The sequence below is a fragment of the Calliopsis andreniformis genome, chromosome 1 (genome assembly GCF_051401765.1).
Source record: "Calliopsis andreniformis isolate RMS-2024a chromosome 1, iyCalAndr_principal, whole genome shotgun sequence".
Classification (NCBI taxonomy): domain Eukaryota; kingdom Metazoa; phylum Arthropoda; class Insecta; order Hymenoptera; family Andrenidae; genus Calliopsis; species Calliopsis andreniformis.
This window is the reverse complement of record NC_135062.1, coordinates 3,142,315-3,160,278: the sequence shown is the minus strand read 5'-3', so window position 1 is coordinate 3,160,278 and position 17,964 is coordinate 3,142,315. Positions and strand designations below refer to the sequence as shown.

The window sequence follows — 17,964 nt, the reverse complement described above, 5'->3', positions numbered from 1 at the left end:
AACTCTTATGGCCGTTTAAACTAATGACTTGAAACCAATTCAAGCTCCCTTTCTTTTCAAATACAAGGATCACGAAGATTTTAAGCAGGATTATTCATTTAAAAAGTGTACTGTCATCGACTGTGTTAAAACAGCAGTGTACACATCAAACAATACGCGATAATCACAAACATATACGGTAGACAAAACATCACGATACATGATGTAATTACCGTTGATTGTGGTAATACTTGTTAAACTGAATATTGTTATATGGATGTAGATAGTGACGTCTTTTAATTTCGTATTTTCTAGAAACGACTATAAAAAACTGCGGGAAAGTGGAATTTTTTTAGCTGTTCATATCAAGAACAATGTTAATATTTACTTTAAAATATTACCTAAAGAGTTAAAAATATTTAAGATTTAAAAAAATTTTTTCGCATATACCTGCTATAATTGTTATCTTTACAATAAGTGACAAAGAAATTTATGAATATACATGTATAATATATCTACATATCAGTAAATCTATATACAAAATCTTTAAATATTTCAGATTATATTTTTAATGAAAATATTCGTTATAAAGCTACTTGTAAATAAGTTTTTATATAAGAGTATTATTTTAGTTTACTCAAAACGATTTGTATTAAATTACATATATCTTCAGATACAGGTACAATTTAATACGTACAGTATTATTTGAACATAATATGTTATTGCGCTCACTGCTATACATTTCCTCCGTTAATACACAAATATAAATGTTTAGAACCAAAAGTTCTTATTTGATTTTAAAAACAATTATCCAAATATAGAGATTTCGGAATATAAAAAACAGAATGTAAACAGACGATACCTTATCCTATAAACCGTAGCGTGAACAATAAATTATAATTGTCTAGCTACAGGAAAATTATTCCTTTTTCATTACTCAAAAAAAAAAACTGAACTGTTACTGTTAAATTAATTCATTAATTTGAACACGATTGAAATGATGTGATTTTCAAATATTGGTATATTCTTCATCGACTCTACTATAGACTATAATAAAAGTTCTTTCGCATCTCACAGAAACACGTACATTAAATACTTCATTAAATACTTTACAAATGTCAGAAATTTTAAAGGCTGACTCTGCATATTAAAATAAGGCGAAAGTAAACCTAATGATTCATTTTCGATTCATGATTATTGACAGAACATCTAAAATGCACGTGAAATGTGTCTGACGCGAGACTTATTCTAGCGTCAGTGTGCATTAGTCAGGTCAGCCACAGTGAAGTCAATAGAATAAGTCTCAAGTCAGATACAGTTCATTCGATTTGGAGACATTTTTGCAACAATTAATAATTCTGAAACAAAACCGCCAAAGTAATTTCGTTAGTCTTGATTTTTGTTCTGTTTTGGCATGTAAAATCACTTCTTAACATTTTCCGAAACTTGTCAAACACCCTGTATACTTATTGCATCTATACATACATATGTATTTACATATCTATATATCAATAAAATTTTTTTTGAAAGAATGTTGTGTTACTAGTTTTCTAAAATTTCCCAACTATCACTGATATTGAAGTTCACATTCACTTTCATGTTTAATGTCTGGCAAGTGGCAAGTGATTAACCCACTTGCATCATTACATGAGCGAAATTTTCCTAGAATTAAACGAATCTTTACCTTTAACACAGAAAGATATACATGGTAAGATATAAGTCCATGATATTTGTAAGATTAATGTTTAAAATCTGAAGTGATAAGAATTTATTACTGGCATATACGATATTTTTGTATTTAACGTACTATTATACTTAACATCCTGAGGTGTCAAAGAATAAACAATATTTCTGGAAATTTTTTCATAGATAACTAATAAATTAGAAATTTAGCCTTCTTGGAACAATATAAATGTAAGAATCAGTTTTTTTTTACAATCTTTAAAGATAAAAATATTATAAAATGGTGAAGTTATTCGCTGTTCTGTTCAAGTAGAGCATTGATTGCTGGTCGTCAGACTAGACAAAAACTAGCACATCTGAAATAGATAACATTTGTTCGTTCATAAACTAGTAACTATCATTTAGAATACGATTTCTTTGATATCTCAATTATTCACTGTTTTACAAACAATTGAAGTTGATTCTTTTAATTAAAAACTATATTGTTTTCTTTTTCAAAATACGTCTGTTTCTATAACCATTAAAATTTTCGAATAATCGTGCTCTATAACATAGATAATAATTTTTAGTTTATAAATCAACAAAAGTTATATATTTTTATATTCTATCAATAGAAATTTCGATAACAACGAAAAACTCTACCATTTTGTTATATTTTTATTTTTGAAAAATTGGGAAATAAAACTGGTATTTTACTAAACTTTACTAAATTTTATTTACTAAAATTTTCATTTAGTATTTTCCTATGAAAAAAATTCTAATGTTCCCTCTTAAGAGAATGATTGTCCTATAATTGAAATAAATAAACTATACACTGTCCGTCAAAAAACGTTCAATTTTTTAGAAATACTTGCTACTCCACATGAATTAACAAACTAAATTTATAAATTGAAAAAGATGAGCAAATATTAACTGATTATCAAATTTAAAGCGCATATAATACTTATAATGCTTCATGATTTGTTAAATAATGGAACAATGAGTATGAGAAATTAGCAAATCTTCTACAAATATGACTCAATAAACGTTATCAATGCATAATATCTTACCATATCTTTCATAATTACATTATTTGTGAATTACGAGATTACATGGAATCATGAACAGTTGTAAATCTCTTGATCAGGAGACTCAGTAAAGACTCGTGTAAAGTACTTAAGTAAGTACTTTAAAGAAGTCTCTGTTCTGCTACATACAATCGACCAATTTGGGGCATATAAAAAACCATGTAAAAAACATTTTTCGTCACTGATGTGTCAAAAAATGGCAAATTTTTAAATTTCTCTGTGTAAGGAGACAAAAACAACTTCGAAATCCAATCAGTCTCCCATGAAACTCGTATTGCACATCCTTATTATTTAATTATTATTCATTTCAGTTATATTCCCAATATATTAGTTAATAATGCTGTCATATACATAAGTTGGTTATTTCGCAATTTAATTAACACATGTTCCACAAATGGTTAAAAATATTTAATGACTAGCACGATCAGTTATAACTAACTTGTGAATATAATATAGTATACTGTAAGCTAAAATAGAATAGGTACTTAAGGTCACAACTTAAGGTTTTGGAAAATTTATTTCTTGCCATGACAAAAGGTACCTTAAGTAGGGAAAAGTGAAGTAAATATGAACGCGGGGTAATCATGAGCACAGCTATTTCGATTTGTTAGAAAAAGAAAGCAGATCTATTTTAACCGAAAATCGACAGGGCTGAACACGTCCTGTGCCAGATAACAAGAGGCAAACAAAAGCAGTACACACAGGTCAAGATAAACACAATTGAAACTTTTCGTCACTTTCCATATAATTTTTCGATGTATTAATTTTTCACGTAGCTTTTGTAGTGAGAGTGATACAATTGAAATTTATGTAAGTTATAATAAACACGATTGAAACCAGATTTCAGTATTAACGAATTTTCTCTTTCACGTTTCGAACTTCTAAAATAAATTATGTTTTATTGTTATTAAATCGTGGGGTAATCACGAATGGATTGGGTGGAGCAATCTTGAACGTTCGCTATTACTCGAAAACGTGCATCAATATACTCTCCTGCGTATTTTGAGAATGTGTTTAATTGTTTTCTGATGTCGCGGAATTATACAAGAAAAACAAAAACAAAGTACAAAATGGAGAAATGAAAAGTACGAAAACCTACCAATTGAAGATTAGATTGTGTTATAATTGTAATTTATGACCACATGAAAATTACAGTGGTGGTGAAAACAGCTCTAGAAGGTTCCTATGCGAATTCTGTGATAATTAGATGTGATTATTAACTTGTTCGAGATTTTCCCATATAGTGTTCGTGATTACCCCACAACAATCGGGTAATTACCAAACCAGAGGTTTTATTTTATTAAAAGTCTATTTTATTTTGAAATTTTATCAATATTGAATACTGTAGCCTATAAATGAATAGTTTAACTATAATTATAAATCGTGAATAAATTTATTTCCTACTTAGCTTTCGTTTTACTTCAATTTTTGCGTAGCAATCTTTTAAGTGATGGTGAAGAAGCTCAAATGGAACATTTTGCAATGAGAATATCCTAAAATTAACATAACTATATGCTTAGCATTACGTCATAGGACATTTCGTGTTTTATTTGCGACCTCTACGTATATTATTTGCATCCTGTATATAAAAAGTCTGAATCCCCCAACAGTAGTCAATGAATGAATGATAAATTTTTTTATAAAAAGAATCAATTATGATTTTTTGATTTTTTGAAATCAATTATGATTTTGAAATGAAATAATGAATTCTTTTATAAAAAAAATCAAATATCAATTTCAATACACATTAAAGAAAAATTCTATATTAATTAAGAACTAGTTTAATGCGATTAGAAGTAATACAACTTAATAAACTAAAAATTATATTTCCCAAGAACAACGGACAGAGATTCTGCATAGGTTAACACACAGACAAGAACTAAACACACATTAAAATAATATTTTACTTTATATAGGCCACTTCCCGATAAATAGTCTGTTATCAGTTACATTTATGATTATTGTTTTAATCAGAATCGATAATAACACACAGTGTTAAACAATCAATATAAAATTATAACAAATAATTAAACTATTACCTAACTTTCAATGCGGTGTTCTGTCAAACAGTAAACCCCAAGTAATTGTGTAAAGTGTTGTCAGCTTAAGCAATTACAATAGAAACCAGTTTCGGCGACTATTTTATGAGATCAGTAATATCTCGATTAAGAAGTCCCCTGTCAGGAACGGACTGATCGTTACTGAATTATACAAACCCCGAAAGATGTTCACCTTTGATAAGTCGACGATCTCACGCGAAGGTTACAGATTAAATTAATTACAACTGATGCAGAGACACTAAGAGTCACACCAGAAATATTTTATCTGAATGCTATCGTCAGAGAAGCCAGCCACTGTTATGAACTTACCTGGAAAGTTAAAACAAGTGTTGCCTTCATTATTGTGCTCCATTCGTTTCGTTCCGGAGAGACTACGTTAAAGCGCACTGTGAATACGAAAACAAACTGTCAGTAAAGTTAAAATTATTGTGGACAAACAAGTGAATATTTGAAGACATTAGCCGTTACAGTCATTAAAGTAATCGTAACAGTACGTTACACTAATAAGCTGTCAACAAGGAACATAAAAGTGTCCCCAAAGTTCTTATCGATCTTTGAAATACTTGAGATTTTCGATTGTAAGAATAATTTTTATTTACAACTTTTTCCTTGTAAATATTTTCGTCGCAAAAAGTGAAACTATTAGTAATAATATTTTAATCATAATCGAATCATTTTTCAGAATTTCTTCGTTAATATGGAATTGAAGATAAGATCAATTACACTTGTGCTAATTGTGTTGCATACCATGATAGCATTTGTGCAATGTGTTCCAGAGTTGCAGTTGCTACATATCGTAAGATTTCAAAATATCAATTAACATATCGTTAAAGCTATTCTAATTTCTTCGGAATCGCGTAACAATGTTATTATTTGAAAGCTAAACCATATTGAAAAGCCGAAATTATTAGCAATAAAAGATTTAAATAAATTTCCAGATATTCGCACACAAAACTTATGCTCCGATTTCGGATTTAATCAACAGTAACGATACGAGTTTACCAATTAAATTGAGCTATGATTATTTCAATTCTGCTTCATTCAATATACCTAACGTAAGTTTCAACTTTTTTTTGTTTGATTAGCAAATGTATAGAAATAATACCTAACACAAACTTCTAACGCAAGGCAACAATGTGAATACAAGACAGCTGTAAGTCTCTAGTTTATGCTTCTTCCTTTACCATTATCCATACCTCAATTATAATTGATACAAAGTGACACACTTGACACAAACCAATAAGCCAATTACTTCCGACGCTAGGAACAAGTCTTTTATGTAGATGGTGGGGCATTTAAATGGGAACATCTGAATATCTCCGTCACTTATAATTCTATGAAAGAAACTCTTCAGAACAAAGTTGCACTGTTTGTAGTGACACGTGTAACGATAGCACTATTATTTTTTCAAAGTCATGTTTTTACGAGAATTTAAGGTCATTGATATTTTTTAAATGGCACCCTATAATGTTTGTCGATATCCTTGTAGAGCATAAGAAGACAAATCCAACAACCTCGTAAACCATACTGTTCTAATCATTCAATCTCACGAAATTTCCATTTTACTTACATGAACGGAACTTACATGTGTGTTTGAAGTGATGACCATTCGTGTTAATGCAATAATCAAGTCTCCTTATTAACGATTTATATATATTTTCTAACTTCTGTGACGTTATTGAAGCACATTCTGTAGTAATTCTTTGGCTCATATCCTCTAATGTTGTAGCTTTGTTACGATAAGCAATATTTCTGCATGTAAATTTCTCAAAATTAAGTAATCAAAACAGTATGGGTTATGAGGTTGTTGGATTTGACTTTTTATGTTCTACAAGGATATCGAAAAAAAATTATAGAGTGCTATTTAAAAAAATACCGACGACCTTAAATTCTTATAAAAAAATGACCTTAAAAATAATAGTGCTATCATTACATGTGCCCCTTCAAACAGTGCAACTTTGTTTTCGAGAATATTTTCATAGAATAAATAACGTTTATTCGTAAAATAAATAACATAAAAGTAGCCTCTTCATAAGCGCAGGAGTAAAGAAAGTATAATGTTACCTAAAGCAAAGGTCAACTTCATTTTAAGAGTAATTTGCTTTAACGAACACATTATATACTTTCATGCCATTTCCTTTTACCATAAAGCCATATACTTGTACATAATATGTGTAAACAGACATTCAATCACGTCATAATACGTTTCACATTTATCCAAGTGCATGAAAGAGATTTTATTTTATGGTATTAATGATAGCAATCAACGTGCAGTTTCGTAATTTGTTAGACTTCATTTTAGAGTATTCGAAAGTACTAAAAATTGATATGGTATTTAATATGAGATTATTTCACTTAAGTTGAATACTTTCAGTCGATATTTGAGATTTTAATAAAAGTATAAAAGTATATTAAGTATACTTATGATATAATGAAAGTAAAATTGAAAAAATTTAAGTTATCATTTTATTACTTTGATATGTATACGTACCTATAGATATTTATAGAATACAGCGTTTTAAAATAAAAATAGATTACTTACTTCTATTTTATCAGTACAAAAAATGAGCTTTTCGTAGTGTAAGAAACCTTTAAGAAAAAATATGGGTCCTCGCACTTTTAAAACTACATAAAAGTTAAACCATAGGAGATACAACAAAATGTAATATTAAGTGAACTATTCGAATTAATCATTTTTGATTGTAACAAAACTTGACAGGTTTATAGAATACTCGAAAATACCCAGATAGCACACGATGTCTTGAAGACGTATATTTTATGTTCATTTTATGCCTGAACGGTCTACGACATAATTTAGACGTCTTAAAAACATCCAAGACCGTACATCTTAAAGACTTGCAAAGTTTACATCTATAAAACGTCTTAAAGACACACTACATGGACGTCCTAAAGACTTACGGTTTTGGACGTCTTAAAAACGTCTAATTTTTGTCTGAACGTCTTATATATGTAATCTGAACGTCTTTAAAACGTCTTATAAATATTTCTTAAGACGTCCTAAAGACGTACTGATTTGTAACATCAGACATCTCTGAGATGTCCGATAGACGTAAACTTTACAAATCTTTAAGATGTACGCTCTTGGATGTTTTTAAAACGCCTAAATTATGTCGTAAGACGTTCAGGCATAAAATGAACATAAAATAGACGTCTTCAAGACGTCGTGTGCTATCTGGGAACCCAAAGGACGTTTAAATTACATATATAAGACGTTCAGACAAAAATTAGACATTTTTAAGACGTCCAAAAGCGTAAGTCTTTAGGACGTCCATGTAGTGTGTCTTTAAGACGTTTTATAGATGTGAACTTTGCAAGTCTTTAAGATGTACGCTCTTGGATGTTTTTAAGACGTCTAAATTATGTCGTAAGACGTTCAAGCGTAAAAAGAGCATAAAATAGACGTCTTCAAGACATCGTGTGCTATCTGGGTATATCGACTCCTATCCACGTTAAGGGGATAAAAACCGCTCCCAAAGTTGGGGATAGAAATCGTATTTCGCTTAATATTTTGAAAGCCATTGGAAGTAAACAAGAATTTTAAACTAGTCGATTATGTATTTTTGTACATAATTCATTTGTGTAAACAGTTTTAGAAAATATCTATTTGTTTAAAAAATCTTCTTGAAAGTATTCTTCCAAGTTCCAAGATAGTTTCACACGAAACTTATATTATAGTATCTACATACCGATTTATGAAAAACTTCATTAACATTTTCCCCAAAACTTTTTTAAAGAAATAGATATTTAAAAACTGTTTATACAGGCGGATTCGATGTACAAAAATACATAATCGACTAATGTAATGTTCTTTTCTACATCGAATGGTTTACGAGATATTAGGCGAAATATAGCCCCCTCACTCCAATTTTGGGGGCCGTATTCATCTCCTTAACGTGGATAAGAGCTGATATAAAATAATATACGTCAAATATTTTCAGCTATTCTACAAACTTATCAAGTTTCATGAAAATCGAAAATTATCACTTCCCGATCGTTTCCTTGTAGGGCCATTTTCCTCTGTATCTGTAAGATTACACAATTCTCTGACTGTTAGTTTAACATGTAGACATGTTAACTTAGACCAGGGGTGGATCCAGTAGCTTTTCGTAAAGAAAGAGAGGCAGGTGGTGTATGATGAAATGTATGAAGAACTATACATTTTTAATTTAAGTAAATAAATTAGAAAAAAATAAATTTACAATTATTATTTTGCAATATATATATATATATATATAGATGTTATATATAGATGTTATATATATATATATATATAACATCTATATTAAAATGTAATACATATGTGTAGATATTATTATTTTGAGGGAGAGGAAGGTATCACCCCCCATCAGCCTTTGGATCCACCACTGGCTTTAAGGCATTATTACTGCAAAATGAAGGCAAATCGGACATTATGTCAGAGGACACTCTGACATTGTATTACTCATACCCGCTATATGCATTCCATTGTCTATCAAAATCTCTAATACGAACCGTGTTCACAAAAGCTATGTTCATATGCAGGGTATTCAACTACAAACAGAGGAAACGTAAAGAATAATTCTGTTATGGATGTTGGATTAAGTGAAATTCGAAGAATAATGTAACTGTATTGAGTCTTTGTCTATTAACTACATATGCTTATGTAGGGTATCCCAGAACTGGTGGTACAAGCCAAAATGAGGTGATTTTACATGAAAAATATAGAATACATTTTTTTTATATTGTACTTTGTTTTCGAGAAGATTAAGTTTGAATTATGATCTGGTACAAACTTACGGAAATAATATAATCTTGTATGTATGAAAGGTACAGCTGATAAGGGGAACACTTTCAGCCTAACTGTCGCGTCGCGAATTGATATAAATTTTCACGGTTGTAAACCGTGTTCGCGATCCGTAGATTACTCACCTAATTAAATTTGTCTTAAGACGAACTTGAGACTCTTCGATGCTTTTTAGATGACGACTCTTAGCCAACGACGTTGAGACTACGACTGTGTTTGCTTCCGGAGTCCGCTTCTTCCTCCGGTTTCATCCCCTCCGAGATACGCGTGTAGGGGTGTCAACTCGTTTTCGGGTGTTGACCAGTCGAATTGATTGGCTATCGATCTGGGCAGTAGCATCCTCCTCAGTCACCTTGGAAGGGCGGACAGCACCCCCACTTCCTTGGTCCCGCGACGGTGGTGACGGAAGGCCCTGTGGCCCGGTGACGGTGGTGGAGGAAGCCTGCTTCCTCCCTGGTCGAAGGCCATGGTTGAGGAGGAATAACGGAACTCCGGATTAGCAAGGCGAGTCCGCACGAGTGTCTCGCAGATGTTTTATTGCTTGTTTTCCGCCGCTCAACGAAAGCTCGAAATTGTTTTATATTAGTCGCCAGATGCGTGACCCTTAGCTATTGAAATCTAAAGACAGAATTTCGAACGGACTCTGACTTTCGCATCTGGCAACAATAAAACAAACGATTGCTTCGTCGAGCGGAGGAAGGACCGTTTCGATTGTCCCTATTCTTGTTCCTCGACGGAACACTAACCATTCTAACCATGGACTGTTTGTACGGTGAAGTAGAAGTATCTATTCTCCTTTCCCCGTCTAGCCCACAAATGGCTAAAACTATACTTCGGTACACTTGTACTGGGTTAAAATTGAAAGACAATTTTCTCGAAAGTATATAACGGTATCAAAAAATTGTATTCTACATTTTCAACTTATGTTTCCATGTAGAAACACCACCTCTCCATTTAGATTATTCAATAAAAAACACCCTGTAGATGTAACTCATAAAAATGACTTGTCACATTCGTACTTTTAATGCTACAAAATTCTTAATTAATTCTTCCAAATCTAAATTACTCATAATATCGTATTTTATAAATATTTTGGACAAATTTGTTAAACGTTCTTGGGTTATGGTTGATCGTAAATAATTTTTAATTATTTTATGTTTGGAGAAACTTCTTTCCTCCGAAACTACTAACAATGGTAATGTTAGATATATTTTTAAAGATACTAAAATATTCAAAAATATATTTGCTTGTAAAATATTGTAAAATTTTCAATTCCTCAAATAGAACATCGCTATCAATATCACAATCATTATTGGATTTTTGTCGTTACTTAACTCTTTTAATAACATAAACCTTTTAATTATAAATAACAGAATAGTGTCTAATATTGCAAAAAAGGAATGAATTTTGAAATTATCTTATGCAGCAGTTAGGTACAGTTCTTCACTTCCTTCATAACCACGCATTCTTCTGTTTTTTCTTTCTTAAATATCTGAAAAAAAATGGTTTGATAATCTTTTAATTATTTTGTAATTTGTTCAACACATGCAACAACCGTTTGTGTAAGACTTTTGTGACACTTTCATTCACGCGAAATCGTGTCCACTATAGCCATAGCCTTTGGTAACATAAAAATTAACATTATTACACGTATAATTTATCAAAATACTGTCCTTGTACGATGACCAACCTGTATTTATAGTTATACGCGTAAGCGACCCTGAATATACATGTTCGTTCGGCTATCAAAACAACTGCACGCACTAATGTATTCAATTCAAGAAAAAATTGGCTATAAAGGTGATTACAGTACCCAGACAGTATACGACATCTTGAACGTTTTACGACATAACTTGGATATTTTAAAAACATCCAAATTTTTTAAATTTTCGTCCTTAAGACGTACCGTAGGATATATCGTGTGGATATCTATAAAAATGAAATAAAATATAACTGCGTATCATATTATTCCCACAGTTGAGTTTAAAACGGATTGCGCATCTACGCTGTGTTTCTTTTTGTAATATTAATAAATAGTATTATAATGAATTTTCAATAAAGACATTTTCCGTTATAAAGTTCATAATTTTTTTTTTAGTAAAAGATTTATTTTATAAAATTATTTACGCTCATCGTATGTACGAATGTCTGTCTCGAATATTCTCAAAAGGTACATAAGATGTCTATGTGCTGTCTGGGATATTACCGGTGTTTATAAAACATCTTGAATGTTTAGAACAAACGGTCTCTTTAAGTCGTCCTGAAGACATCTGTATGACGTTCTAAAGACGTCTTCAGGATGTCACGTTTTGTAACATAAGACGTTGGAAAGACATGTCTACGACATTTGTAGGACAATACCCAAATAGCACAGAGACATCTTAAAAACGTCTTAAAAACATCCAGTAAAGTCCCAAAAATGTCCAAAAGACGTCTCTGAAACGTCTGATGTTACAAATCAGTACGTCTTTAGGACGTCTTAAGAAACATTTATAAGACGTTTTAAGAATGTCCAAATTACGTATATAAGACGGTCAGACAAAAATTAGACGTTTTTAAGACGTCCAAAAGGGTAAGTCTTTAGGACGTCCATGTAGTGTGTCTTTAAGACGTTTTATAGACGTAAACTTTACAAGTCTTTAATATGTACGCTCTTGGATGTTTTTAAAATGCCTAAATTATGTCGTTAGACGTTCAGGCATAAAATGAACATAAAATAGACGTCTTCAAGACGTCGTGTGCTATCTGAGTAGCGTTATTTATAAGATGTCTTGAATGTTTGGAACAAACGTCTTTAAGACATCTTTAGGATATTTGTATGACGTTCTACATATGTCTTAAAGATGGCACGTTTTGTAACGACAAATGTTCGCATGAGCTGTCTGCGACATTCGGAGGATATTACCGACGTCATTAGAACGTCTTGAATATTAGGCACAGATGTCTTTATGATGTTATTAAGATATCTTTGCGCTATCTGAGTTTATAAGTAAACCTACTTTTTGAGAACAATATGCTATGATCATTCCGTTTTTAACATACCGACACAAATGTATGCATTCTTAATCTAACATACAAATTATATTTATTAAAATATTTTAAATGTATATCGTTCCAATAAAGGACTACTAAAAGGTCCTTGATTATTTCTGATAAATGAAATACGGCTTCTAGCATGACAAAGTTTGGCCATCCATTACTTTATGATTTTCATGAAAATTATTATGTAACAATTTAACAGACTGGAAGGCTTAATATGTACAATCTAGGAGTATATTTACGTGAAACGTATGGCGAATTTTTGGGTGACGTTTACAAAAAGGAAACAATGAGAATGCAAACAGCGGAGTATCCAATATCAATAATGTCTGGTCAACTAGTGAACGCAGGTCTTTGGCCACCAAGCGAAAGTCAAAAATGGAGCAACGATTTGGACTGGCAACCAATACCCACAGGTCAGTAATGTGAAGCCATACATAAAAAATCCCAAATAAGCATAACGAATGAATGCTTGAAAAATGTCTTCTCTCTTTGACACTTTCTTTGTAGATTACGTTTCCAGCGAGAAAGATACTTTATTACTCGGTATGCATTGTCCGAGTTTTATTTCTGAAATGCAACAAATTTTGAATACAGATCAAGTGCGAGAAATATTGTTACATCATTTACCTTTGTTTGACTACGTATCTCATTACACTGGATTAAAAATACAAGAACCATCAAATGTAGCTCTCCTGTATGCAGTCCTTGAAACGAAAGTAAGATGTTTGCTATAATGATTTATAGTAACGTATTTAAAAATGAAACATGATTGCGTACAATTAGATAACTGCGGCAAAAAGATATCGTTAGAAAAGGAAATAAAATATTTCTGTGTTTGTAAGGTAAAATGACATAAGTCACATTAGCATTTAAATGTTTATTGTTCAGCATTGTTTCTACATGTTTAATATTTAAAGTTTTCAACTTCAATAGTGTTTTACGAATTTGTATATTTTTAATCTCCTATTTTGAAGTAAAAAATTTCTTTTAATGCTCTTTCTTCTTTCTAAAAATATAAATTCTATATTCTAGACCTTAATTCTACTGTTGTAATGCAAAATCACCTAAGTCAAATGTTTTTGTTTTTGAGATATTGGCATTTGAAGTTTTCAACATTAACACACTCTTATGGATTTGGGTCTTCTTCAACCTCTATTTCTAATTGGGAGTGCGAAAATTCTTCTAATATCTTTCCTTTCTTTCTGAAAATATAAATTTTATATTGTAGATCTTAATTAAGGTCTTAATTCGAATTTTTTTGAAAACATGACGTAGGTTGTTTTGCCTTACAACCACAGAATTAAGATCTAAACTCGCATTTTTTTGAAAATATGACATAGGTGTCGTTTCGCCTTGCAGCTACAGATTTTACATGAGAATGATATTTGCAAAACCTAGAGGAATGAATATCGTTACAGGCTGATCTGAATCAATCCCTTCCGTACTGGGCCAAAGAAATTTTTCCAGATGGAGAAATGTATAATGTAACCTTGTTACAATATGATCTCCTATCGCATACTCCTCTGCAGAGACAGCTTAACGGAGGAACGATTTTAAAGGAAATTTTGTCGAATTCACTGGATTATATTCGAGGAACTATAAGTAAAGAACGAAAGCTCATGATGTATAGTGGTAATGACAGGAACATCGTTGCTATTTTAAAGAGTCTTGATTTATGGTCGCCGCATATTCCTAACGAGGCAGCTTCGATAATCTTTGAAATGCATTTTGATAATGAAACACAAAGCCATGGAATAAAGGTATCTGCTACATATAATTTCATTCTAAGTACAGCAGAAAATAATATATTACGTAACATTAACTATGCATACATAAAACGTGTTCTAAGACATATTACGTAGTTTAAGAAAAATTCATACACGTACAGGCTGTTAACAAGAAAAGTATGGCCACTTTCGCTAAAAATATTAAAATACATGTTGTCCTAATAACGTTTTTTAATTATACACTATTTTGAATGATCTAAGTAGGTACTATTGTAGTATCTGTAGGGGAAAGTGAGGTAAAACGGAATGAGCGAATAAAATAGGACACCAATGTTTCTCTTAAATAAGCCTGATTCGACTAACCGAAAAATTTCCAGTGTCCGAGTTTTGATTTCGCACAACTTTAGTGCCATTTCTTAAATCTTCAATGTGAATAATTCATAACGAAAAATACAGTATTTCATTCTGCAGTCCTTACTATACATCTTACCGTTTGACTCGATTTTTTACCTTATGTTAAATAAATTAATTCATCTGGAGCAAAGTGAAACACTTTAGCGTGGGGTAAGATGGAACACCTATGCAGATAGGGAAATACATATCTTCTAATAGATATTGTGACATTGCAATAATCCTTTTTTGTAAGTTTATATTTACATTTATGTAATATTTTTTATATTAGTTAATGACATTTTTTTATCTATACGTACATATAATATATTTCTATTAAATCTTTTCAATAATAAATGCATAATACAACATTTATTTATAATTTGTGTTATAAATTAGTATAGAAAATAAAGATATCTGTACCTTTACAATGTTTTAAATAGGTATTCCGTTTTGTCCTGCGATTTTAGCGAACCGGAAATTTTAATACCTTTGGAAAATCTTATCTTTTTCCTAACCAAACATTTTTCAAATACGATATTCCAGTTCCCCATAGTTTAAGGTCCACTAAAAATATCTGATAAAGTTCTATCCTTTTTTTGCCTCTTGATTTTCTATAATGACAGTCCAAAGTTAAACGTTTCGTTTTACCCTACTTTCAACAATATAATAAAAAAATGTGTAACTGTTGCACCGGGAGACCAAAGCAAGTCACTGGCTAGGCAAAGGTTAAGAAAAGATCCTCTAAATCAAAATAAGATAAAAATCAAGAATGACGAAATTACGTTTTTGGGGCTTCGTTTCAGGGTTATTAATTCTTGCAAAAACATTTAAAATTCGTGTGAAATCTGTTTGACTTGGAACTTATTCTTCAGCACAGTCAGTAGAATACATTTCAAGTCAAACACATTTCACTCGTATTTAGGGCGTTCTTTTAACAGTTAATTAGTCGGAAATAAAGCCTAAAACGCAATTATTTCTATTTCATTTTCGTTTTATTAAAATTTCTGACACCCGTTATCGAATACCTTATACGTATAGTAAAAATTCTTCGTAATCACCATCGTATACGCAACAGTTAACTTGCTTACAGTTATTTACAACTAGTGTAAATAAAACGTGCTATGGAAAAATGTCGTTCTATTTTTTCAAGTTATATTTGTATACAAAATCATCATTCTTTTTCTTGTACCATCGATTGCAAGTCAGCCTGTATTAACTATGCTACTTTATTATTTTATATGAATTGCATATTTTATATAAAATATACAAATATTTTGATTGCAGATAAATTACTATACTGGAGTGGATGGTGATACCATTCCTTTGAAGGTACCCAATTGTACAGAAATCTGTCCACTCGAAACAGTTTTAGATTTATTCTTTGATGTACTACCAGAAAACACGGAACTGCTATGCCACTGGAAACGTATCGAGCTTTCTAACGAAGCAGTATCATTAAACAATACTATTTACAGTCAATCTGTATCTCATAAATCGGAAACCGTTATAACTAGCTGCTTACTGATAATTGTTTTATTTACATATACCATATATTAAATGACTTACGATTATAAAATTTTTTAAAATATTATTATATTTAAAATTTTCTTCAATTTCATAACAGTATTTAAGTTATAATAATAATGTCATAAGTTACTTAATATTTTCGCAATAATATTTTCGAATGGACCCACGTATTCACTAACGATCATTTTTATAATTATTCTACACTATTTTATATTCCCCAAAATATTGATCAATGCTGCCAATCAACAACAGTCATGTGCCATTTGCTGACAAATAATATTTCGCTGCATTTATCCCTTCAATATTTAACAAAACTGTAACGTGAAACGTATAACATGTACCTTGATTGATCGATTGAAGTATAAAAAGAAAATGATGCACATACATATAGATATATGCGTTATACATATACACTTCATAATATCAGTTATCCGGAACTAACAGAGATAACAGTAGGCGAATAAGCAAATTTTTGCATAATACAGCAACAACTATTTAGTACTCACAAGGGGACACCTCGAGGTGTAAATGTTCAAGTTTTGTGTAACTTGGCATGTTTGTAGATTAGCCAAAAATATTATTCGCGTACTCTTTCTTATCTGCTGGTACCCATGCTGAAGAGGTGAAAACCACCCCCAAAGTTGAGGGTGGAAAACATATTTCGCTTCATATCTCGGAAACTATTGCGTCTAACGAAATGACGTAAATGAGGCAATTATATATTTTTCAACGACGAATCCATCTATATAAACAGTTTTTGAAAATATTAATTTGTTTAAAAACTATATTAAAAAATAGTATATTTTTGTTGCTTTCCTTGATTAAATGTTATTCGACCTTTTTACAAATTTGTATATGAAAACTATGAACCAAAACACAAAATATGGATAAAACAGAATTTTGAATTTTTACACTATAAACAAAATGATAGCAATCATACTGAGATTACATTTTGTGTGAAATTAAGTTCTGACACGAGTGGATTTACGAAAAACATACATCTTCATAATGCTTTCATCATTATATTATAATGTATATTGTTTATTGTTCACTAAATATATAAATAATAACACCGCTAGTGAATAATCGTAATGTCTCGCACTTGTTACAAAGAGTTTGATAAGTTCAGTGTCAGTGACTTTCGCATAGATGAAAATGTAGCAAGTGAAGATGGTTTATAAATCATTTCTCATTAACAACTATTTACCATATACAAACAATTACAATTTTGCTAGTAAACATCGTTTAATTGAACGAATTTACAAGAAAGTCCAGTAGTCGAGTGAGGTAAAGTAGTGACTGAACAGGAGACACAATCGAAAAATATGCTTCCATCCGCAAAACAATACCGAATGATTCTGTCTTCAAAATTTGGGACAGCTTGAAAAATTTGTTAAACAAGATTGTTTCTATTACAAAACAATTCTAATTTATGAAGAGGTATATGAAAATTAGAATTATTTAACATAAAAATTGGAAAAGAAATGAAAAAGTTATCGTCAGACTCGAACACCTCAAAACCTACAGTTTATGAATCAGTACCTTATTGCATTCAACTACTGAAGTTTCTTGTAAATTTGTTCAATTAAAAGATGTTTACTGGCGAAACTGTAATTGTTTGAATATGTCAAATCGTAAATATAACTTTTAAATTGTAATTGCAATTATACACTTGTTACATT

General features: G+C 30.8%; 2 protein-coding genes across 2 annotated transcripts in view; one reads left to right on the top strand and one right to left on the bottom strand.

Moving 5' to 3' along the window:
• The window catches only part of Acph-1 (venom acid phosphatase), a 29,303-nt gene extending 24,143 nt beyond the window's left edge, over window positions 1-5,160 (bottom strand). Inside the window, exon 1 of the mRNA XM_076377562.1 lies at window positions 5,099-5,160. Coding sequence (XP_076233677.1) covers window positions 5,099-5,128 — 30 coding nt within the window. The 5' untranslated portion in view covers window positions 5,129-5,160. The remainder of the gene's footprint in view (window positions 1-5,098) is intronic.
• A 317-nt stretch (window positions 5,161-5,477) lies between these two features.
• Window positions 5,478-16,356, top strand: LOC143178796 (venom acid phosphatase Acph-1). The gene is made up of 6 exons (XM_076377687.1): window positions 5,478-5,585; window positions 5,728-5,844; window positions 12,835-13,048; window positions 13,143-13,351; window positions 14,054-14,395; window positions 16,040-16,356. The coding sequence occupies exons 1-6, from the start codon at window positions 5,487-5,489 to the stop codon at window positions 16,310-16,312; spliced, it is 1,254 nt and encodes a 417-aa protein (XP_076233802.1). The 5' UTR covers window positions 5,478-5,486; the 3' UTR covers window positions 16,313-16,356.
• Window positions 16,357-17,964: the final 1,608 nt, after the last annotated feature.

Excerpts from the sequence above, each read along its gene's own strand:
- LOC143178796 (XM_076377687.1), top strand. The coding sequence starts at position 5,487 with ATGGAATTGAAGATAAGATCAATTACACTTGTGCTAATTGTGTTGCAT. Across the intron at positions 5,845-12,834 it reads CTTCATTCAATATACCTAAC|ACTGGAAGGCTTAATATGTA; the intron begins GTAAGTTTCAAC and ends ACAATTTAACAG. Across the intron at positions 13,352-14,053 it reads ATGCAGTCCTTGAAACGAAA|GCTGATCTGAATCAATCCCT; the intron begins GTAAGATGTTTG and ends ATATCGTTACAG.